Source organism: Neoarius graeffei, chromosome 19 (genome assembly GCF_027579695.1).
Source record: "Neoarius graeffei isolate fNeoGra1 chromosome 19, fNeoGra1.pri, whole genome shotgun sequence".
Classification (NCBI taxonomy): domain Eukaryota; kingdom Metazoa; phylum Chordata; class Actinopteri; order Siluriformes; family Ariidae; genus Neoarius; species Neoarius graeffei.
The window spans coordinates 62,461,653-62,487,673 of NC_083587.1; the positions used below are offsets into that span (position 1 = coordinate 62,461,653).

Below are 26,021 nucleotides of genomic sequence, written 5' to 3' on the forward strand. Positions count from 1 at the left end.
ATATCGGTCCATACGTCAAAGCAATGGCTGTAAACGAGATTCGTTGAAACCTGTGCGAGACATCGTAGGACGGAAGTAAAACGTACAGCGGAAATCAAAGTGACCAACATCTGCTAACGTTCCCTGTGTCTGAAATCACTCACTCGTTCACTACTCCCTATATAGGGAATTACTATATAGAGGACTATATAATGAGCTCATTGGTAAAATGGAAAGAAAAAAACGCTTTCGGACACTAGTCCGTCACGCTGGTATTTACGTCATTACTGTCACACAATTAAAACGTGCCAGATCAGTCAGATGGTGGGTTTTCAAAATAATAAATGTTTTTGTGATCAATCCATATTATACTGAGCGCAGTTTCCACATTAATCAATACAAAGTACCTGCATCTTTCAGGTTTTTAAATCAAGGCTGAATACTTTCTTCTTTGCTGCTGCCTTTTATTAAATCACATTTGAGACTTTTAATTTAATTTCTTTCAGCGCGACCGCAAAAGAAGCCGTGCGCGCCCTCTTTCGAATGCTGATGTGATCAAGCCGGAAGTTGTTTTGATAGCAATCAGGAAAGTTTGAACAAAGTCGGCAGTAATCGTCATTTAAACTCGTTTTTGTGCAATATTTCGTTTGGAAAACAGTTTTCAAAATGGCAGCACTGACACCTGGCTGACACTTCACGTTTCGAAGTCTCGCACAAGTCTCTTGAAGATCGCGCAGATAAGCGACGCCTGCCGTGGACCAAACGAACTAAATTCAACACGGCTAAAAACCGAATAGGCTGATAAGTATAATATTTAATTGCAATTAGTTGCCAATACGAGTCACGATATAAGGTTACTAAAATCAAAAATGTAATTGAATAACACGTTAATTAAGAAATAAAGCAAGTTTAAAAATTACTTTAGTTCTTCTTTAACTATTAACATACTACCATATTACTTTTAGTGTGTTAGCATGCTAACAGTTAACATGTGAGCTGTTAGCATGCTTGATGTTACTGGTTTGCTGTCTCGTCACCATCACCCTGTGAGCTCAGCCATTTAAAACAGATTTTAGAGCGTGAGGCCTCATGTCTGATTCAGTTACTGTTGGTGACCCTCTGTTACAGCTGAGCAAGGACACTTTGCATTTTCTCTGCGGAAATACAGTCTAGTTTACATATATAAATAACATTAAAGGTGCGGTCTGTATTTTTTGTTTGAGTTTTGGTTTAGTGATTTTCTCTTTCTAGATCTGTAATAATCATGTGATTTAAAAATAAAAAAAGCCTTAAAAAGGAAACAAACAAGCAAGCAAACAAAAAAAGCCTGTGTTCCAGATGGATACATTCTTCTGGCCCTGAAATTAGCTCTGCGCCAGATGAAGCAGAATCAGAACGGCTCAGCTTTTACGACCACTTCCCCCTTAAAAGTCAACTCATGAAGGGAAACAGTCACTACGTTTACATGCACATAGAGAGAATCGAATTTCTGCCGTTGCTCGACTGAAATCGAAGTTCAAAATGCCATGTATACACCTTAATTCGGCTGAAATTGAACCGAACTTGATTTCTCGGAATCGAGCTACACGACCTAGTTTATGCGATTTCTGCCGAGCTACTTTGCGCATGTATACCGTATCGAGCTAGTTGTCGAGCTACTTCCGGAAGTGACGAGTGACGAGACCACAAGCGGGAAACACAACAGCCTCGGTCGGCATGACAACGAATCATGACAACAGCATGAATCTTTTCTTTTTGTGGCATTGTTTGCACTGTTAAAATTTAGCTCACTTACTGTATCACCAAATACATCTGTACAGCTGTTGCATAGCTGTGAATTGTGTACATAAACAAGTCATTGTGTTTGTGTGTATATATATGTCCAACATCTGAAGAATGTCAATAAAAACAAAACAATTGAACTTTTTGTGTGTTTATTAAGACATAAGTTAAATTGTAAGCAAAAAAAATTTTTTTTTGTAAGCAAAAAATGGACTTTAGAAAAATATTATTGTGCAAAATAAGTTGTCTTACAAAACAGTGGTCTGCGCCGGACAGTTTGTAGCCATAGTCTGTTACAGCAAGCCTAACAGCTTGAACACGGAACTGCTAGTGTTGCCAGGTTGGGGGTTTTAAGTGCATTTTAGCGGATTTGAACATGTTTTGGGCTGGAAAACGTCAGCAGTATCTGGCAACACTATAGCTCTTCTTCATGATGACAATCGGAAGTGTACCAACACGATGGGGCGTGTAGCGCCACGTGTGGCTCGGGTGCACAATAGCCCGATTTCACTTGTGCATGTAGGATTGGATTTCTCTGGCACCCCTGCTGGGACCCTTTGCTCGATTACAAACAGCAGCTCAATTTGGACGTGCATGTAAACGTAGTCAGTGAGTGCGTTTACATGCACATAGAGAAAATCGAATTTCTGCCGTTGCTCGACTGAAATCGAAGTTCTAAATGCCATGGAAACACCTTAGCTAGGCTGAAATTGAACTGAACTTGATTTCTCGTAATCGAGCTACGCGACCTAGATTATGCGATTGTAGCCGAGCTACTTAGTGCATGTAAACCCTATCGAGCTACGTAGTCGAGCTACTTACTTCAGCACTGCCCCTTCTGGAAGTGACGAGTCACGAGACCACAAGCGGGAAACACGACAGCCTCGGTCGGCATGACAACAGTAGTAGCGAGCAGCAGAAGAGGTCAGGAGGAACAAACGAAGAAGAGAAAATGGCGAGCAGAAACGTGCACTTCTGGAGCAATGAGGAGACAGAGTTCATGCTCATTCAGCTTAAGGAGTTGAATATATTAAAATTCATGGACGGGAGAAAAACGCGCAATGGAGAACACGGAACTGATAACTTTGTTTACACTCTTGAATAGCTCTTCTTCATGACGACAACCGGAAGTGTACCAACACGATGGGGCGTGTAGCGCCACCTGTGGCTCGGGTGCACAATGTACCTCACACAATAGCTCGATTTCCTTGTGTGCATGTAGGATTGGATTTCTCTGGCACCCCTGCTGGGACCCTTAGCTCGATTACCGACAGCAGCTCGATTTGGATGTGCATGTAAACGTACTGTTTTTCTTGCTGCTGCAATTTGTCTCTCAGGCAGGAGAGGGTGCTAAAAAAGTAACACACTGCCCCTTTAAAAACTGTTCCAGCACTTCTGAGACACGATTGCTCATTATGAGGAAGGAGTCCATGATTAGAACTTGCATCGCAGTTCTTATTGTGGAATCAGGACGGACTTCCTCTCTCTCAGTGAGCTCATGTATGCGGAAGAGGGCAGACAGTGTGTTAGGACGCTGCATAAAAGAAAAGATGTGCTTCCCCGTCCACGTGAGTTGGGAATCGGAAAGATCTCGTTCCCGACATGCGACTGACCTTGCGGAACTTCTCCATCTGCTTGTGCGTATCGGGGTCGAGCTCCTGCGAGACGTCCTTCATCCACAGCAGAGCTCCACGGTACTCGGTCCTCGCCTGTTCCATCCTGTTCACGGTGAGCCACGTGTCCGAGATGGCTCTGTAGCGGAACGTCTCCACTTCCTGGTACAGGCGGCAGAGCGGGACACGCAACGCCAACCTACAGAGCGCAGAGTGAGCAGAGCTTCCCGGCTGCTTCAAGGGATACAGCATTTCCGACTATAACGGCTAATAATAAATAATTTCTCAAAGCTAATTAGCATGATTCGAGTGTTGATGAGAGGATTTCAGCATGTGTGTGTGTTAACAAACATCAGAGTATAGCTTCAATGAACACACACCTCTGCTGAGAAGAGAAGCAGAGCGCTTTCCCCGTCGCCTGCATGATCTTCCCCGCTCGGCTCTTGTCCTGAGAACCCTGAGAGCGCAGGAAGCGTCCCACCTCGTTCTCTTCCTGAGACAAAACTGAAAAGGGAAATGATAACGTTGATTATTTTCAAGTCAAGTCATTACTTTCCCCCAAGTCAAGTTTATTTTTATAGCGCTTTTAACAATAGACATTGTCGCAAAGCAGCTTTAGAGAATTTTAATGGACTTTAAACATGAGCTAATTTTATCCCTAATCTATCTGCAGTGATCAAGCCTGTGGCGACGGTGGCAAGGAAAAACTTCCTCAGACGACATGAGGAAGAAACCTCGAGAGTGTAGGGATGGATTGCCATGCCCGCAGCCATAGTAACCATTTATGAACCATCTTCTCCCCTTCACTGTACAGTATTGAACACACCAATCCCTGTACTCGACACCATGTTCTATCTCCGCCCGTTCTTCTGACTCCCTGTAATGGTATTGGATACAGAGATGATACCAGATACCAAATACAGTGACGTCACGACTGTGCTTAAAACCCGCGGCGAAATTGAAATTCTTCCTCTCTGGCGGTGGATTCCATGCGTGAAAGAGAAGCCGATGCGTCGGTGCTACAGAAGGACAGCGAACAAAGAACGAGCTATTGATACCGGACCTTTAGCCAGAGTTCAATGTATTTGACCTTCGCATAGTTGTAATAATAACTGAACTGAACCAGTTAGTTACTGCAGCCCACGCAGTATTTCAAAGAGAAAAGGCGACCGGATCCCTTTTTCCTTTCTCAACGTTGACGAACCATAACCAAGATTCCTTCCAGATCATCGGACGACCAATGGAACACCGAAGATCTTCAGCTGACGAGCTGTAAAAGTGAAAGGAACAGAACTGTTTTCTCCCTGGACCTGTGCTCCGCGCTGTCTTTGGATAACAGACGGCGCACTTCAGTCGCCAAGCAAGAGCGATCTCAAGTAAGGCTGGCATCTGGGCAATTGTTAGTCTTAGTTGTAGCTAGTTAAATGTGAAGAGTGTCGTTTATTTTAATTCATTTATGGTTTAAATGTACGCATTTTGATTCACATGAAAGTCGGTCTTAGACCGCATGTTTGATTTACTTTGTTTACTATCTGTATTTAGTTAGATCGTGCATGCGTTCTCTCTCTCACTCTCGTTTTAACTCCCTCCGTCATACTACACTTCTCAACATTGGGATTTCAGGAGTAGCTAAGGGTTAAGTCGAAGTTTGGGTTTAAGGCCTAGCCGAGACAAGTTTAAACTACAGATCCTTTGTTTCTCCTTTTCGCACGCTCTTCTCGTCGACCATTCCCCTCTGGGCGGGGCCTAGCACAAGGCTCGCACATTCCATACACACACACAAAATGTGATAGGGAAATCACGTGTAACATCCACTCTCCCCTACACTGCAACACTGGCATATAGCTTATTACTTCTGATCACCATTAGTGCCTTAATTATCATATACACTACTGATTCTTATTTGTATACATTGTATCGCCATTTATATTGAATTATTCCTTGGCTGCTATTGTTGCTATATCTGATCAGTATTTATTTGCTAATTCATGTCAGCTATTTCAATAAATGGTATCTTTGGAATAAACTGTGTCCTGTTTATTGCTACAACATCCACTGAATGCCAACCTCTGCCAAACAAGTATTCTAATTGCCTTCACCTATTTGGTTGTTATATGAATGTTATAGGTCTAGAGTAAACATAATACATTAGAGCTACAATACTCACTAAACTATAGCAACATCAAGTTATTCCATTGATTTTAACAGCTTAGCTATAAACTATTAGACACTTGAATTAATGATTAATGAATTTATGAGACTGATCCCTTTTTACACGAGACTGATTTGATAAGCCTATTGCACCTGCAAGAGGAACCAGGCTCAAAAGGGAACCCATCCTCATTTTTTTTTATTATTTTCCTAAAAACACATGCCGTGTTAAACCACAGCAATTTTACAACACTAATTTTTTTTTTTTTACCTATTAAAGAATGAAACAGCGTACTTTTTATCCGTTTATAGCTATGATTAATGATGAACATCGCAAGTGCTATAGCTTCTCTTTTTCGCCTTAAAGTTAATAAGATGGGGGGGGGGGAAGGCACACAAGCATAAAACCTCTATGCTGCTTTACCTCTGACTGTTAAACAAAAGGAAGCACTCACACTGGAGACTCCTTCCATAAAATGTTAATCATCAAAACTTCACTCCATCAACAATTACACAAATCGTTTTATGTGGATCATCTGCTGAATGAGCTGTTGCTACAGTGGTGCTTGAAAGTTTGTGAACCCTTTAGAATTTTCTATATTTCTGCATAAATATAACCTGAAACATCATCAGATTTTCACACAAGTCCTAAAAGTAGATAAAGAGAACCCAGTTAAACAAATGAGACAAAAATATTATACTTGGTCATTTATTTATTGAGGAAAATGATCCGATATTACATATCTGTGAGTGGCAAAAGTATGTGAACCTTTGCTTTCAGTATCTGGTGTGACCCCCTTGTGCAGCAATAACTGCAACTAAACATTTCCGGTAACTGTTGATCAGTCCTGCACACCGGCTTGGAGGAATTTTTGCCCGTTCCTCCGTACAGAACAGCTTCAACTCTGGGATGTTGGCTTGGCCATTCCAAAACATTAACTTTATTCTTCTTTAACCATTCTTTGGTAGAACGACTTGTGTGTTTAGGGTCGTTGTCTTGCTGCATGAACCACCTTCTCTTGAGATTCAGTTCATGGACAGATGTCCTGACATTTTCCTTTAGAATTTGCTGGTATAATTCAGAATTCATTGTTCCATCAATGATGGCAAGCCGTCCTGGCCCAGATGCAGCAAAACAGGCCCAAACCATGATACTACCACCACCATGTTTCACAGATGGGATAAGATTCTTATGCTGAAATGCAGTGTTTTCCTTTCTCCAAACATAACGCTTCTCATTTAAACCAAAAAGTTATATTTTGGTCTCATCCATCCACAAAACATTTTTCCAATAGCCTTCTGGCTTGTCCACGTGATCTTTAGCAAACTGCAGACGAGCAGCAATGTTCTTTTTGGAGAGCAGTGGCTTTCTCCTTGCAACCCTGCCATGCACACCATTGTTGTTCAGTGTTCTCCTGATGGTGGACTCATGAACATTAGCCAATGTGAGAGAGGCCTTCAGTTGCTTAGAAGTTACCCCGGGGTCCTTTGTAACCTTGCCGACTATTACACGCCTTGCTCTTGGAGTGATCTTTGTTGGTCGACCACTCCTGGGGAGGGTAACAATGGTCTTGAATTTCCTCCATTTGTACACAATCTGTCTGACTGTGGATTGGTGGAGTCCAAACTCTTTAGAGATGGTTTTGTAACCTTTTCCAGCCTGATGAGCATCAACAATGCTTTTTCTGAGGTCCGCAGAAAACTCCTTTGTTCGTGCCATGATGCACTTCCACAAACGTGTTGTGAAGATCAGACTTTGATAGATCCCTGTTCTTTAAATAAAACAGGGTGCCCACTCACACCTGATTGTCATCCCATTGACTGAAAACACCTGACTCTAATTTCACCTTCAAATTAACTGCTAATCCTAGAGGTTCACATACTTTTGCCACTCAAAGATATGCAATATTGGATCATTTTCCTCAATAAATAAATAAACGACTAAGTATAATATTTTTGTCTCATTTGTTTAACTGGGTTCTCTTTATCTACTTTTACGACTTGTGTGAAAATCTGATGTTGTTTTAGGTCATATTTATGCAGAAATATAGAAAATTCTAAAGGGTTCACAAACTTTCAAGCACCGCTGTATAGAAATGATGCATTAAAACAAGCACATTAATCTTATTATTATTAAATACTACAACCTGAACATCAAGGATGTAGTCGCTCATCTGGCCTGCCATCAAAACAAAACAGCCATGATGACCAAAACATCAAACAGAACTGAAATGTGACGATGAGAGAGAGAGAGAGAGAGAGAGAGGACCAACCTCCATGACAAACTGTTTACAACAGGAACATCAACAAAGGACTAAGTTTTGTTCCCCAAGGGAAGCTCGACCCAAAACTCGTTAACAAAAACTTGACAAAACAACAACCAAGTCTTGTGCGGAGTGACGAGTTCTTTCAGACAAAACAATTGGAACAGAAATCCGCGGAGAACTGACGGAGGATATACGATTTAACTGAATTGTGGACGATGAGCTAATAATAAACCTGCGATTTGTTGCTGCACTACAGTCAGAGCTGCCGTTCTAGAAAACTAATCAACAGCGCTGAGGATTTAAAAATGTTTCACAAGCTACGTACAACAGATTCTCCTCTGGTACTGTTCTATCACTTTGAGGAGCTCCATACATGTCCTCTGCACCGAGTGGAAAACCTGCAACAACAACAAAAAATCATATTAAATAAATGAGGGTTCACGGAGTAATCATGCGATAGTGATCGTGTAAAATGCTCAGATTAGATATTAAATTATAATTTCAGCCACTTGGGTCCCACCTCCAGTTTGGCGTCGAGGTCTGCGTCCGAGGCGACCACGTGCTCGTCTTCTTTCTTCCCCGTCACTTTAATCAGCGTCTGTTTGGTTTTCCAATATTTCTGCTGAAATTTATTCACGACTGAGGAGTCCTGACTCTGGACAAAGCGATCGAAGTACTCCCGGGCGTAACCACTGTCCAAACACACACATTAATTTGAGAATAATCACCGCTTTTCTCGAGAAGCTTGATTGTTAGGAATTTTGTATAATTACATAAGCGATACGTACTAGTGTCCGCTGTCCATGTCTCTGAATGAGCTGAAAGAGAAGATATACAGCATACAAACTAGTTCATAAATAAAAACACATACACATGCATACAGGATTATTTCATATTATATCACAGCACTGTTGAATTCTCGATTCTGACTGGTCAGAAGGTGATTCATTCGTATCACAGGTTCACATTAATGCACTTGTTAAAATTATCATTAGGCATCTACAATCTACATCTTTATTCATTCATTCATTCATTCATTCATTATCTCTAGCCGCTTTATCCTTCTACAGGGTCGCAGGCAAGCCGGAGCCTATCCCAGCTGACTACGGGCGAAAGGCGGGGTGCACCCTGGACAAGTCGCCAGGTCATCACAGGGCTGACACATAGACACAGACAACCATTCACACTCACATTCACACCTACGCTCAATTTAGAGTCACCAGTTAACCTAACCTGCATGTCTTTGGACTGTGGGGGGAAACCGGAGCACCCGGAGGAAACCCACGCGGACACGGGGAGAACATGCAAACTCCACACAGAAAGGCCCTCGCCGGCCCCGGGGCTCGAACCCAGGACCTTCTTGCTGTGAGGCAACAGCGCTAACCACTACACCACCGTGCCGCCTACATCTTTATTAAGTTGGTAAAAGTCATTCAATATCACACCAACTAATATTAATATTTATTTATATATATATATATATATATATATATATATATATATATATATATATATATATTTCACACATTTTAGAAATACAAGCTAAACAAACACCACAAAAAAAAGCCCGAGAAATACCATAACAAATTAATCAATTAAGTGTTGAAGAGCCTTAACTTTAAATATCTCAAAAGAACGATTTTCAACTATGTTTCTAGGCAAACAATCCATAATTAATTAATTAATTCATAAACATAATCCACTACGTGATTCCTTTCACGAATCAATTCTCATATTTTTGAAAAAAATTAAATGAAAATTTTAGTACCAAAAACCATTTATTTTCCTATTCTTTACCAACTTAAAGCTAGACTGCCCTTCAAATTTTTCAAGTGTAGGTCATAAAAAAAAATTTCCCGCGACACCCAATTATTTTTGTTTAGTGGAACGAAAGCTACTGAATTCGAATCACAGACTTCCAATTTTATTATTATTTTTGAAAATAGAACAATTTATGAATGTATCTCCACGTGGCCCTAAATTCGCTGCTATTTTTCCCTGCTTCACCATGACCCAATTCAAGATACTACATCATGCATCACATGGTGGGCTTTCCCTGTTCGCACAAGGCATTGTGGGATACAAATTTGAAACAGGAGAGAAAAATGGAGGACGTGAGTGTGCGAATGAAACGTGAAAGACCGACTACAGTAACGGAAAGCGAGAAGAAAAGACGTTATGTTATATACGAAGGAAAGGAAACGCAGGACCAAACTAATAAATATGGGCGCTCAGCGAGCACCTCGGTGTGATCAGCTGTTCGTTTAGCGACAGAATGATGGAACTGTCAGTGCACGCTCAAAGGGAAACCTGTAGATGGCAGTAATGCAACACTGTGGATGCCAGCTGCCGTAAAACCCAAAAGAAGAAGGTAAACCTGCGCATGCGCATACACACGGACTTCCTCTGTCTGCTTGAAGCGAGCGATTTCATGCACATTATTTGCTTTCATCCCCTCAAATTAAATAACTTCCCAGCCACAGAATGGACTGATATTTTGTGAGATATTACAGAAATAAACATCTATCACAATCACCACATTTCAGAGGGAACTAAATTTCACCGATTTTATGAAATTGAAAGGCCATCTAGCTTTAATTATTTCTTTTAGAGGTCGACCGATCTATCGGCCGGCCGATTGAATCGGCCGATTTTTGCCATTTTTTAATGAATCGGCATCGGCCGATTTTCTTATTTGGTCGCGCCGATTTAAAGGCAGGCACGACAGCTACGTAGAACGCGGCGTGCAAAAGACCCAAGCCAACAAACGTTTCAGGAGTCAGCAGAGATAGCCTACAGGTAAGGCTTCAATTCTTACATTTCAATGTCCTAAAGTCGTATATTTGCTCTCATGATAGTTGTAATCTGTGATGTGTTGCTTCATTTAGCGAAAGGAAAAACGAATAGCATTTCAACTGCATCGGAGCTGTAGAATTCCTCTCGAAACGAAACGCTGCGATGCGTAGCCTTGTGGCCGCGAGTGCGTCGACTATGTAAGCCCCCTTAACGCTGGTGACCGCTATGTTCCGATCTAAACTGTAGTAACGGACAATCTAAGTGAAAAGTTAACAAAAAGAGGACGCAAAACTAACCTGTGAACGTATTATAACATTGCCATCCCATGTCCATTCGTTTTCGCGATGTATACATGTTTGATTTGATTGTGAACCAGAGACCGATGCTAGACCTCTGCAGTTCCTATTTCCGGTTTCCTGCACAGTATGCTGGGAGACAGAGTTTTATATTGTTGAAACGGAAACGTGTGAAAGTTCAAGGCATGGAAGTTCCACAGTGAAATTGTATAACTTGAACATGTATTTTGCCGTTTTGAAGTAACTATCTGAAGTTGTCACATCATGGGAGTCTTCTTGCACTCTGTTAGTCTATTGATTATTCATTTTAATACGTTTAAGTCATTAATTTGTTAATTCTTATTGTTATGATGAGTACAGTCATTTTTATATAATACATAATATTTATACTATATATTATGTTATTTATAACTGTTTTGAACTGGCAGTATTGAGAAGAGTAAAACATGCCAAACTGTGAAATAATGTAAACATTACAGTGTGCTTCAAGTTTAACTATTTTTTTATGTTGCTAGTACAGCCTGTGTTACTAGTGTGTTTGCAGCACTAATATATTTTTATTTCATATTTATTTTTATGTTGATTATATATTGAATATTTCAGACTCAGAGTTAAGTAGTATTTCATTAGTAGCCTTTGACTTAACTGGTATTTATTTATTTTATATTTATTTCATATGTTGATTTTTTCAGTGTGTCCAATTTTCAATAAATCGTGTTAAGTTTATAAGTGTTGTGCGTCCTCTTACTAGTATGATATTTTAGCATGCCAATTAAGGACAATATGATAGCATATCGGCCCTAAAAATCGGCCCAAAAAAAAAAAAATCGGCAGCTCATATCGGCCATCGGCTGACTCTGACCTCTAAATATCGGTATCGGCTTTAGAAAAACCCATATCGGTCGACCTCTAATTTCTTTTGTTAAATAATACAAAAATTATATATTTTTTATTCATTTTCTTAACCAGCAATAAGTATTTATCCACATTTGTAAAAGTTGGAGTAGGATATTAACGAAAATATTCCTTTTCTTAAAAATTAAACGGGTTAATAACAAATATTCCTTTTCTTAATAAACCTTTATGAACATTTGCACTCCCTCCATTTGCTTCTCTTTCCTTTAGCTTTCAGCAGTCTGGAAAAGCAGAGCTCTGATTTCTTATCAAATCTATTTGTACAAAATGCATCATGAAGGCTGCAGTCAAAGTGTCCAGAAGAACTGGGGCTGGTTCTGCAAGATGCTCAGTAAAGCCTCCACCTCATTTCCTTATAAAACTGCACTCACTGGACCTGAGGACTATTTTTTAAGCATCATACCAAACGGGGGGGAAATCAGGCCCTGTGGGGTATTTTACTGATCAAATTTACAGATATTTCATGATCTCCTCATTGAAACCTACTTTGTTTCTTACGCTTTCATTCGACAGTCGCCATTTTGTATCTAAATGCGCGTTTGAGAAGTCACGTGAGGTGTCGATAATAGTGAGCACTTTCACCGGTGTCCACCATTATCGACACGCTGTGGACTTAAGTGACATTTACAACTGTTATGGATCGATCTTTGTGTAACATTGTTGAAGTAGATGAAGTACTTAAAAATAAATAAATAAAAGTGCTGTAATTTATATTTTTTTTCTGGTTTATAACAGAATGGAATGTTTATAGAGTATTTGGGATCCGACTGCAATAAATAGAATTCGATCAGAATTAAATTCCTAACATATAAAAAATTACATGCTTGTAATATTCAGATTTTTTTTGCAGTTTGTTGTAAATATCCACCACACATTACAATATCAGTAGATATTTTATATTTTGGCTCGAGGAATGAGAATCGACCTTTGACCTGGATGTTCATATGGTTATAATATCAATTTCCTGTTGACATTTATTGGTAAACGACAAAACTGGAAATTAATACAAACGACAACGAACGATTAACAAAATGTGATCTAGGAAAATACTTAGAAAGTGGAACAAAAAGATTTTCTGACGCAGGTTAAACATCATCAGTTCATTTGTTTACAAACATTAGAATTACTTCCTCGTTTACGTAAACACTGACATCCATATATTTATATAAAATATATTTTGTACCAAATATAAATCTATGTAAAACATATTTTAAATAACTTTGTTTTGTTAACTTAATACCGCACACTATTTTTTAAATAAATATTCATCTGGGTGTCGATAACTGTGGACAAAAGGTGTCGATAACTGTGGACAAAAGGTGTCACGTGATCTGATACGCTAAGTAACCAGGAATCGACTCATTTTTTTCCAGTGGAAGTTTGAATAATTATTCATGCACAATTTACGTATTGAAAGTCCTTTCTACTTTTGCAACGGCCAAAAGATCGTTAAGGTGTCGATAATTGTAGCCGTCGCTCCAGTATGATTTGTTTTCTTTATAGCGCTTTTAAACTTGATTTGTTAACTTAATCAAGATGTCTCAGTTCTACTGGGAGATTGTTTGGCATACAAGTCACCAGCTAACGGGAGCAGCTTAAAGATGATGATGATAATGATTTGAAGCCAGTTAATCTGTAATTGTGTGTTTGTTTGTTTGTTTGTTTGTTCTATTACACTGTTAATAATAGAGCAGTCTTTATTCCAGACAATTTTGTTTAAAAACAAAATAAGTGTAGGGTCTATTGCCCTCCTTTTTCCTATAGACTTTGTTTTATTTATTATTACTGCTCTTTACATACTTTTTTTAAATGCAGAAATATTTAATTTCATTATTTTTGAGGCATCTTTGCTCCACAGCATTTCTTTGGATGTATAGATACACTACTGCGCATGCGCAGATTCATGATGAAGGCCACTATTCATCATTCACCTGCAATAAAAAAAGCACTTCAGCAGCTCACTATAAACATCACTATTCACTCAGAGTGTTAATGAAATCCGTGTTAAATCATTGCTCTATCTATAGTTTATAATATAATGAGGATATTAATGCTTTAATGTTCTGCCGCATCAATAAACAACAAAATAAACAAACACGACTTCCGGTTCAACACAAAACAAAATAGACTATCAGTGAAACAGAGTGTAAACAGGTTTATCACTTGTTAAATATTCATTATTTTTACCTTGTGCCTTTGAAACTGTAGCGTTTTTCTCTCTTTTTAATAATCTTTAAAGCATCTCTGTTTTTCTCTCCTCCGGTTATCACAAACCGCTGCAGCTGGTTGTGCGTGATGACGTCACGCTGACGTACGTACAGGACACTGCTGATAGGTGACTCGTGATGAATGAATCGGTTCTTTATGAACGACTCTTTCTTTATTTCCTCCTTTCTCAAAAATAAATTGTTTATTTTTTTCCCCAGTGTATTTCTATTGTAACACGGTATAAATGTTCAATCATGGCACAAACATGATGCCAGGTGAAAATTAAACACAAAATGGAGGTGAATTAAAATTCTGGTTGGAGTGCTGAAATCAAGAGTCAAACCTTTATTCGATTCATGTGAATAGTCGGTTCTTTAAAAGTGAATCATATTGAGTCTCCTGTTGGAATGGCTCTCCAGAACTGATTTAGGGTGTTTTCACACCTGGTCCTCTTTAAAGGAACCAGACTCAGTCCTCTTTAAGTGGACCAAAAAGTGGACCAACAGAAAAAGAACTCAGTTATTTTGTGTTCACACTGTGAATTTATTACAAAGAGGACTGGGTTCTCTTTCTGGTCCAGTTAAGCTTTGATGGGGCCTCAGTCCTCTTTCTGTTTACACCAGGTCCTCTAGAGCCCTCAGACCTCCAGTGCATGGAATTCTGGGTAATTTTCTCTTGAATCAAAATGTCTGCTGCCATGCTTGCCCTGCTGTATTCTTTGATCAAAATAATGCGGATTAAGGAAAATAAATTTATTATAATATATATATATATATATATATATATATATATATATATATATATATATATATATAAATTTATTTATTTATTTATTTATGTATAATATAGTTATATTATTGTGGCCGACTCGTCAGTCAGTAAGTTCAGAGAACTGTAAAGCGGCTGTGGTAAGTTCCAAAAGGAAGTTGAGGTTCCCTGCTACAGTCACGTGACCAACTACGGCAAACGAAGAAGGTTAAACTACAGTGAAAAAGGCGAGGTGAACCCGGTGCGCTTTTTGTTCACAATGCGCAGCTTAGGCGAACCGTACCGTTGATTTTTAGCGAACCGTACTGAGACCACCTCCTGAGGTGGTCTCAGTTCGGTTCGCTTTAAAGGGGTCTGGGTACGGTTGGAGTGTTCACATATGCGCAAAAAATGCTGAGTCATCGATCTGCGTTCGGTTAGATGGCTGAAAGGGACCAAGTGTGAAAACACCCTTAAAAAAATCATACATTTAACAATCGAGCATTTTTGTTAAATAAATAATTTTGTAATAAATAAATAATTTGACAAAATATTTTTTGTCAAATTATTTGACATGAATGACTCTCAGATATGTCTGACTGCATTAAAAAAAACACCCTCATACTACTTTGTTAAACAGCCTATTTTCCCAAAATGGGAGGTATTTTGTGATGTGAACTTGGAAAATATTCAATTGTATATATAGTTCAGTTTCTGGTTTCAGTCCTAGAATCAAAAGAATCAAACCTGCACTTATACATGTGGATCTAAAAGAGTCGATTCATTTAAAGTGAATCGTATTGATTATGACTCCATATAAAAGTGCAGACTCAAAATAGTGTTGCTCAGCTAATACTGTAATTACAGAAATAAATGAGGGTTTGTACATATGGTGTTATTTTTGCCTCATTAATATTTGTAAATGCACAGAAAGTGATCTACAGATAGTCAGGGGTTTGTACATGTGTTTTGATATCCACAAATGTAAATGTAATATTTGTAACTTGTATTTTGGTCTTTGCAAATAAATGTGTACTTGTAAATATACTGTTTTTCATTTGCAAATCAAAAATACATTTGTAAAACTGACAATTCTGTTTGTGAAATGTGAGTCGCATTTGTGGATCAGCAATGACACGCATTCACCGCTTTTTTCCTCTGTGGCGTATTTTTGAGACACTCTGCAAAATCCACAAATGCAGACAAAATCCACAAATGCAGACAAGATCCACAAATAGCCTCACATGCACATTCACGTCCACTAGATGGCAGTGTGGTAAGACAACGGATCTGACAAGTGCTAAGACAAAGGAAAACGTTGAAATTGCTGAAATTGAAGTGCGCTGAAATGGAAACGTCTGATGGATGGGTATGTTACATTGATGAATTGTCAATAAGGTGTTGTTACTATGTGTTGTTACGAAATTATGTTAGCATACCTCATAGTCTCTTGCTAATGTAACGTCAGGTAATGTAAAATATCCAAACTCAAGTTTTACAAGCTTACTTTAGTGGATAGCCAAACTCCTGTACAGCCTGACTGAAGAAGGCAAGGTTGGTGTTGGACCGGTTGTTGTCTGCCGCTTTCAAGTACATTATCTAAAATGTTACATGTACTCAATTATTTAATTGACTTTAACCTACTGGTTAGTGGTAAATCCCTACTAGTGGACCATGGCTGTAGTGCCCCCTCCCTGCTCTCCGGGCTCTGCCATAGAATGCAGCCCATTGCTCCAAGTGTGTACTTTACTTCACTGTGTGCTGTGTATATTTCACTAATTCACAATTGTTAAATGCAGACACCAAATTATAATTTAACTAATTATAAATTAACTAAATTATAATTATAATTATAAATTATAATTTAATTTATATCTATATATATATTTAATTTAATTTATAATATATATATATATATATATATATATATATATATATATATATATTATAATATATAATTATCAATTTATAATTATAATTTATAATTATAATTTAAATTATAACACCAAGTTATAGCGAAATGTCTGTAAAATATGTCAGGGGTGTTGGTCTACTAAATTTTGCGAGCCACTGTAGCCTAAATCTATAATTCTAGCCTAAAACTAGCTTTAAACTACACAGACAAACAGTAAAAAAGCAAATGTTGGATATTTTATGCCAATGTAGCATTAAGCTGACGAGACTATTGTTAAGGGTAAACTTTAGCCTACCTTACATTACCTGACGTTACATTAGCAAGAGACTATGAGGTATGCTAACATAATTTCGTAACAACACATAGTAACAACACCTTATTGACAATTCATCAATGTAACATACCCATCCATCAGACGTTTCCATTTCAGCGCACTTCAATTTCAGCAATTTCAACGTTTTCCTTTGTCTTAGCACTTGTCAGATCCGTTGTCTTACCACACTGCCATCTAGTGGACGTGAATGTGCATGTGAGGCTATTTGTGGATCTTGTCTGCATTTGTGGATTTTGTCTGCATTTGTGGATTTTGCAGAGTGTCTCAAAAATACGCCACAGAGGAAAAAAGCGGTGAATGCGTGTCATTGCTGATCCACAAATGCGACTCACATTTCACAAACAGAATTGTCAGTTTTACAAATGTATTTTTGATTTGCAAATGAAAAACAGTATATTTACAAGTACACATTTATTTGCAAAGACCAAAATACAAGTTACAAATATTACATTTACATTTGTGGATATCAAAACACATGTACAAACCCCTGACTATCTGTAGATCACTTTCTGTGCATTTACAAATATTAATGAGGCAAAAATAACACCATATGTACATAACCACAGTCACTTAAGTTGATTGAAAGACGGGAATAACACACACACACACACACACACACACACACACACACACACCAGTCCATATAAATGTCATGTTTTAGGAAGAAACCAGAAAACTCAGAGGAAATAAAAATTAATTTCAATTATTTTCTCTCTCTCTCCTTAAGGTTTTGCCACACAGTTAACCACAAATTATTCCCCGTAAAGATAAATTACCACCTCAAAAAAAAAAAAATCACACTGATTAGCATTGCATTTACAAATAACTTTTGTTGTATAACAGTGAGTGAGTTCTTTTCTCAGTACATTATATGCTCTCGACAAGAAATCCATAAATACAAAGATTTCAAGGTTTGGTGGTGCATGAAAATAATATTTTATTATTAGTAATATATATATATATAAATATGAATACTTTTTAAATAGTTATAAGAAATATTATTTTATAATTTTCTAACAGTAATATAAATGTTAAAGTATGAATATAATATTAAATGTTGTAATATTATTCATAGTAATGTTGTTTTAAACATTATTTATTTCATATTTTTTAAAATGTTCATACTTAGCATTTTGTTTTATATTTTAATATTAATACATCTTCATATTTTAATACTTTAATTTTTTTTTCTATTTAATATTCATTTGGAAATATTTTTGTTTGTGCTTCAACTCTGATAAAACATGAAAAAAAAAAATCCCAGCTGCAGTCATGTGGGAATCTAATTGGGAAAAAAACCCCAAAATATTTTCATTTGATGTTGTTAATGTATTTGAAACTCTGGCAAGAGAAGTAGAAATGCATACAGTGCCTTGCGAAAGTATTCACCCCCCCTCCCCTTGATGTTTTTCCTATTGTGTTGCATTACACCAGGAATTAAAATGGATTTTTGGGGGGTGGGAAGAGAGTTTGTACTATTTGACACAACATGCCAAGAACTTTGAATTTTTTGCTGCAATTACAGCTGCAAATCTCTTGGGGTATGTCTCTATTAGCTTCACACATCTCACCGCTGGGATTTTTGCCCATTCCTCATGGCAAAACTGCTCCAACTCCTTCAAGTTCAATGTTGGTGTACAGCAAGCTTCAAATCATCCCACAGTCTCTCAACTGGATTGAGGTCTGGGCTTTGACTAGGCCATTCCAAGACATTTAAATGTTTCCCTTTAAACCACTCCAGTGTAGCTTTAGCAATGTGTTTATGGTGATTGTCCTGCTGAACGATGAACCTCTAGCCCAGTCTCAAACCTCTAGCAGACTGAAACCAGGTTTCTGAAAGAATTGCTCCATATTTCATGCCATCCATCTTTCCTTCAATCCTGACCAATTTTCCAGTTCCTGCTGATGAAAAACATCCCCACAGCATGATGGTGCCACCACCATGCTTCACTGTAGGAATGATGTTCTCGGGGTGATAGGAAGTGTTGGGTTTACGCCACACATAGCATTTCTCATGCTGGCCAAAAAAAAAAAAAAAGACCAGAAAACCTTCCTCGATGTGTTTGGGGACTCTGCCACAGACTGTCTGACAAACTCCGAATGTGTTTTCTTATTTTATTTTTTAAGCAATGAGATTTTTCTGGGCGGCACGGTGGTGTAGTGGTAAGCGCTGTCGCCTCACAGCAAGAAGGTCCAGGTTCGAGCCCCGTGGCCGGCGAGGGTCTTTCTGTGCGGAGTTTGCATGTTCTCCCCGTGTCCGCGTGGGTTTCCTCCGGGTGCTCCGGTTTCCCCCACAGTCCAAATACATGCAGGTTAGGTTAACCGGTGACTCTAAATTGACCGTAGGTGTGAATGTGAGTATGAATGGTTGTCTGTGTCTATGTGTCAGCCCTGTGATGACCTGGCGACTTGTCCAGGGTGTACCCCGCCTTTTGCCCGTAGTCAGCTGGGATAGGCTCCAGCTTGCCTGCGACCCTGTAGAACAGGATAAAGCGGCTAGAGATAATGAGATGAGATTTTTCTGGCCACTCTTCCATAAAACCCAGCAATGTGGAGTGTATGACTCCATCTCATCTCCACTGTGGCTCTTTGCAGCTCCTTCAGTGTTATCTTTGGTGTCTTTGCTGCATCTGATTAATGCCCTCCTTGCCTGCTCTGTGAGTTTTGGTGGGCGGGGCCTTCTCTTGTAAGGATTGTAGTGGTGCCGTATTCATTCTTTCCATTTTATTCGAATGGATGTTCAAAGTTTGGGATATGTTTTATAACCCAACCCTGATCTATACTTCTTCACAACTTTGTCTCTGACCTGTTTGGAGGTTCCTTGGTCTTTATGTTGCCCGAATAGTGGTGTTGTAGATTCAGGCCTTTCAGAACAGGTTTATTTATACTGACATCATGTGACCATTTATCTGACACTTCGATCAGACCTTGGGTTAAGGTTAATGGTTAGGTCCATTACATAAACTCCAAATAAAAATCTGTTTTAATTCCAGGTTGTAATGCAACAAAACAGGAAAAAGACTAAGGGGTGAATACTTTCGCAAAGCACAGACAGCATCATATAACACAAGACACAGAACAACAGTTAAACGTCTTGTATGTGTCGAGAGCGAGACAGTGCCACGGCCTCAAGTTCCTTTAGAGCAGGGTTTCCCAAAGTGTGGTGCGCGCACCCCCAGGGGTGCGCGAGCTGCCACTAGGGGGTGCGCAAGATAAAAAATGTAATGGCGATTTTTTAACTCTTCTTCTACGCCATAACGGTTCTGCAGTAGTTTGTGGCTTCATTCATTCGCGATGCTCAACTGGTTGAAATTGGCAAAACTAAATGCGCCACCACAAATCAGGGATGAAGAAGGAGAAACCCCAACAGATAGGGAGGAATTTCCATCTGACCCACCCACCGTCTGTCTGTCTGTCTCTCTCTCGCTGCAGACTGAGCCGCCAGCGCTGCACTTCACAATCAGATGGATCCTCTTCTTTATCTGTTCCTGATATGCTCCTGAATTGTTGTATCTCTTTAAAATGCATATGTTCATAATTATCATTGCTATTTTTACTGTTCATCTCATCTCATTATCTCTAGCCGCTTTATCCTGTTCTACAGGGTCGCAGGCAAGCTGGAGCCTATCCCAGCTGACTACGGGTGAAAGGCGGGGTACACCCTGGACAAGTCGCCAGGTCATCACAGGGCTGACACATAGACACAGACAACCATTCACACTCACATTCACACCTACAGTCAATTTAGAGTCACCAGTTAACCTAACCTGCATGTCTTTGGACTGTGGGGGAAACCGGAGCACCCGGAGGAAACCCACGCGGACACGGGGAGAACATGCAAACTCCACACAGAAAGGCCCTCGCTGGTCACGGGGCTCGAACCCAGACCTTCTTGCTGTGAGGCGACAGTGCTAACCACTACACCCCCGTGCTGCCTATTTTTACTGTTATTATATGTTAACTTTTTTGCAAATTAAATTCATTCTTAATTCATTTTCATAACCTGGTTGTGTTGCTAGTGTTTTAAACATGGATGAAAATCATATATTTTCCCCGTATCTGGCTGGTAGACTACATGCCTCCATGTGATCTCCCTTTGTAATGAATTTGCGCATTTACCGTGTTGCAATGTTTTAAAACTGTTACATTTCGGGGGCGTCGTGGCTCAGGTGGTTAAGGCGCCATACCATGAATGCGGGCGACCCGGGTTCGATTCCGGCCCGAGGTCATTTCCCGATCCCTTCCCGTCTCTCTCCCGCTCATTTCCTGTCTCTACACTGTCCTATCCAATAAAGGTGCAAAAAGCCCAAAAAAATATCTTTAAAAAAAAAAAAAAACTGTTACATTTCAATCAAATTCTATCTAATTCAAATAAGACAGCGCATAATATGTTAATGTGATTCGATGTTCTCATTCGAGCACGACGTGCTGCCTTTGTAAGAAAGCTTTGGTGTTTTTTTTTTCACTTTTGTGGTTTCCTGCAGGTGTGGCAAATGATGTTTGTTATCATTTTAGCACAATTAAAGATGCTGCTTTTATAAGAAAGCATGTGTTTTTTGAAACTGGGGAACTGGGGGTCCATCAACCTGGTTGGAGTATAGACCTCTTGCAGTCACGTGACCGAATCCCAGCTGGAATGTAAACAGCCGCCATCTTGTCGGTCAACAACACAGCTGAATATTGTTGCACTCGTGTACAAAATGGATCAATTTCAACCGACGGACTACACGGCTCATTTTTCTAATGAACAGATAACTAGATATATGTCTAAAATAAACGACCTACAGATTAGTGACCCTTATCGATTACCCCTACAGTTTTTAAATGAGCAGCCTGAGAGTAAGGAGAGGACAGGCGTGCTGCCCCATAGACTCCCATTATAAACGTGGCAGTGCTGACTGCAAAATCACAAAAGTCACTCGTTTTTAACTTGCTCTAGCGTCTTTTTTTACAATACAGACAAAAAAATTACATCAACGTGTTCAGGAGAGCCTTGTGGCACTCAATGTGAAAGAATTTTGTGAATATCTCCTTCCGATTTCGTGTAAATCCCCGTTGTTTGGAGGGTGCCCTCTGAGGAAAAACTGCCCTTTTTGTGTGCTTCTCTGTCTCTCTGCTCGCAGTGCGCGGGTAGGGAAGGGGCTGCTCGCTCTCACACACACACAGGAGGGAGGGGCTGCTCCCTCTCATGCCCCTTTTCCACCAAAGTAGTTCCAGGGCTGGTTCGAGGCCAGTGCTTAGTTTTGAACCGGGTTTTCTGTTTCCACTGACAAAGAACTGGCTCTGGGGCCAGAAAAACCAGTTCCAGGCTAGCACCAACTCTTTGCTGGGCCAGAGGAAAGAACCGCTTACGTCAGCGGGGGGGCGGAGTTGTTAAGACTGACAACAATAACAAGACCGCGAAAGATCGCCATTTTTAAGCGACGAGAAGCAGCAGCTGTACAAACGCGAAGTCATCCATTATTATTATTGTTGTTGCTGCTGCTGCTTCTTCCACGTTGTTTTTGCTTCAATATTCGCGCCAAGGTTTATGCAAACATAGCGACGTAACTGACGTATACAGCGACGTAATGACGTATACAACGACGTAACTGACGTATACAGCGACGTAATGATGTGTCTTCTCTTAGCACCGCGAGCGATGGAAAAGCAAGCTGGTTCTCAGCTGGCTCGCAAGTTGAATGAGTTGTGAACCAGCACCGGCTCCGAACCAGCCCTGGAACTGATTTGGTGGAAAAGGGGTATCAGAGAGACACAGGCTTGTAGCTTCATGGCAAGTCACACATTCACACAGTACAGCTCAGCTCCTGCAACTGTGACTGCTACGCGCACTGTATCACTCTCAGAATTTCCCACAGGGGTAATTATATGCCATACAACTCTCCGGCATTGTGGCACGGTAATATTTGCAGATTTGGGCGAAAAACAACGAAAGTCAGTGTCGGTAAATTGCGATGGCGGAAATATGGCGTTTGACTGACAAGATGGCGTCTGTTTACAATCTGGATCGGCTGTGACGTCACATGCAAGTGGACTATAGAAGGGGGTGCGCGGCCAAAAAAGTTTGGGAACCGCTCGGTTCCCAAACTGTGGTACGACGTGATTGTAGGAGGTACGTGGGAAGAAAAAAAATTATGCAAGTAGCAACGAATGTAGGCAACGTAATACAACAAATAAGCAACCTGCCAATCAGTCCCAGCACTTTACTATGCACACACACAAAGTTAGGCTCAAGGATTCTCCCTTCAACTGAAACAGTTGTTGCTAGGCAACCAACACGAAACTTCAGTCAGTTTAGTTACATGTCACTTCGCTGCTATGGCAATGAAACGTTGCTGCTAATAAAGAATGAACAAACACAAACATAGACAAATGGCTGAAAAGAGTAAACCCCTCCTCCACATAGACGCCATCGGCTCCTAGGCCTACTATCGGGGATGCCCCTGTCGGTGACAGCAACCCAGATTTCTCTTCCGTGGATCAGGGTGCTAGCAGCAGTAGGGATACTGTTGCTCATCAAGCTACTAGCATGACTTGTGCCGCTGACAGTGACTGTGAGTATGATGACCCCCCTGACATGAGCAAGCATATGGATGCAGAAAGGACGACATCAGAAAAAAAGACGCAAATATGTGTCAGAAAACAGAATCCAGGGACATGTCCGCCTGGGGGCATTTTGAGTTATTGACAGATTCAGAAAGTACAGTTTCTAAGCTTTCCAATGATGCCTTCCATGTGGAGATCTGACAATATTTGAAGAATGTGTGGCCTTTTGAAAGTGTATACTTCTTAAAACAGAAAAGGGAGAAAATCGCCCTCAAAGTTTTCCATCTCAGCTACTCTGGGTGCAGGGCGGGCACATAATGGTGCTCATCTGCATGACATTAAGGAAAGCCCTACCCCCTACTAGCTAGCATGATGCTACATTCATGTAAACAAAGATCACCACGTCAATTTTCCTTCCATGCAAAGTATGCCCAAAACAATTATGAAGTGCAAAAATAAGTCCTAAAGTATACTTTAACGTTTTGTGGTTGAAAAATTACTCACACCGTAAGAAAGAAAGATAGCACAATGATGACACAACTAACACAACACTAGTTTCATGTAAAGCCTCGGTCACAACCGGCTGTACATGCTCCTATGGCCGGTCTACATGCAAAAAATGCAAGAAACGCACGAGAGCGCGCATGAAACACACGAGAGCGCGCGTGTGACGTGCTGATTTTCGAGCCGCAGACCGGCCGCAGAGGTTCTTTGTCATGTCAAACAAACTCTACGGGCGCTTACGTTTTTTTCAGGTTGCAAGACAAACTTACGGCCAACGCGCGTCTTTCTCCGTGAACAAAAAAACCCCGCAGCGATTTGGGAAACGCCAAAAATCACACGGCCAAAAAATCATACGTCCGGTTGTGACCTAGGCTTAACCAAACCACAACACTCTCCGTTACATGCAAAAATAACCACACAGCCTTAGATTAATAAACTTACCCCATCAGAAAGAGAAACGGCGCCTTGCGCACACCAATGCCTCCGATGGAATGTAATCCTAGAACGGTCCGTGTATCATCCGATCATTCAAGTATTCCATTCAATCTGGAAAACGAGGTTGCGTTTTTTTTGCTAGAAATGGTTATCTCCGATGTAAATACCGTGTGTCTGTTTGCTTCGCGGGGCTCCTCTGCGCTCTGTTTAGCTTCCTCATTCCATAGTGAAATTACATGCCTGTATGCAGGTTAAGTAGCCATGCGCTCAGCTCGTATCATACAGCTGATTCGCGAAAAAAAAAACCCAAAAGACTTAAATCATCATGTGAATGGCCCATATGGTAATTTACCCACACACCCCAGCAGGCTACAGTCCTGAAAAAAACGAGACAATTTGCAACAAAAAATGTATGCTTTTCCAACAAAACAATCTATTATCTGAAATACTGATTGCATTCTTCAAGATCTCAACTTGCACATGATGGAAAAAAACAAAAATCACAAATTTCGAAAAAAAAAATGCTTCTTTTGCGATTATCTCGGATTCGTTTCGGCCGACATGTGTCCCTGGATTCAGTGAGGGGTCACATATGATGAGAACTACATTTCGTTGGGGTTCACTTGTATCGGTACTGGCTCGTCTATTCAGCCACAGTGCATTGTATGCGCAAAAGTGTTATCTCACAACTCAATGAAACCGTCACTCTAGCGCAGATATCTGGAGATGAATCACCCTCACTTGAAAAATAAACCACGGGAGTTTTTTGAAAGAGAATTACGTGAGCTTTCTACCAGTAAGAGCAGCATAAGAAAACCAGACACAATAAACAAAAAAGTGTTAGAGGCGTCTTATATGGTGAGCTACCGAGTAGCCCGGACTGGCAAGCCCCACAATATTGTGGAGGAGTTTTTTCTACCTTCTGCCACAGACGCGGTTGGGGTAATGTTGGGGGAAAAGGCAAAAAGTGTCATACAGTCCATGCCTTCATCAAACAACACCGTTTCTCGGCGTATCAGTGCCATGGCTGGGGACGTTGTAAAACAGTTACTGCTTTGCATACGAGCCAGTGAATTTTATTCACTACAGCTGGATGAGTCAACGGACGTGGCCGGCCTGGCACAGCTCCTGGTATATGTCCATTATATCCATGAAGGGTCAGTTAAGGAGGACATGCTGTTCTGTAAACCACTCGAAACAAGAACAACAGGGGAAAACATCTTCCGTATGCTGGACACCTTTGTGACATCAAATGGACTTTTTTGGACTAAATGTGTGGGCATCTGCACAGATGGCACAAGGGCCATGACAGGGAGGCACAGTGGAGTGGTCACGCGCGTCCAAGCGGTTGCTCCCGACGCCAGTTGGGTGCACTGCAGCATCCACAGAGAGGCTCTGGCTGCCAAGGGCATGCCTATAAATTTGAAGAACGTTTTGGACACAACTGTAAAAATTGTGAACTTTGTTAAAGCCAGGCCTCTGAACTCTCGCATATTTACTGCACTCTGCAATGAAATGGGCAGCGACCATCCA

The 26,021-nt window shown here is 40.2% G+C and overlaps 1 protein-coding gene across 3 annotated transcripts in view; it reads right to left on the reverse strand.

Annotated features, from left to right (window-relative positions):
• Positions 1 to 14,070, reverse strand: part of ica1 (islet cell autoantigen 1) — a 43,290-nt gene extending 29,220 nt beyond the window's left edge. For all 3 annotated transcript variants that reach the window (XM_060900390.1, XM_060900388.1, XM_060900389.1), the window contains exons 1-6: positions 13,987 to 14,070; positions 8,581 to 8,610; positions 8,313 to 8,484; positions 8,118 to 8,190; positions 3,755 to 3,878; positions 3,375 to 3,573 (exon numbers count right to left, since the gene is read on the reverse strand). In XM_060900390.1, coding sequence (XP_060756373.1) covers positions 3,375 to 3,573; positions 3,755 to 3,878; positions 8,118 to 8,190; positions 8,313 to 8,484; positions 8,581 to 8,597 — 585 coding nt within the window. In that variant the 5' untranslated portion in view covers positions 8,598 to 8,610; positions 13,987 to 14,070. The remainder of the gene's footprint in view (positions 1 to 3,374; positions 3,574 to 3,754; positions 3,879 to 8,117; positions 8,191 to 8,312; positions 8,485 to 8,580; positions 8,611 to 13,986) is intronic.
• Between the last annotated feature and the right edge of the window lie 11,951 nt (positions 14,071 to 26,021).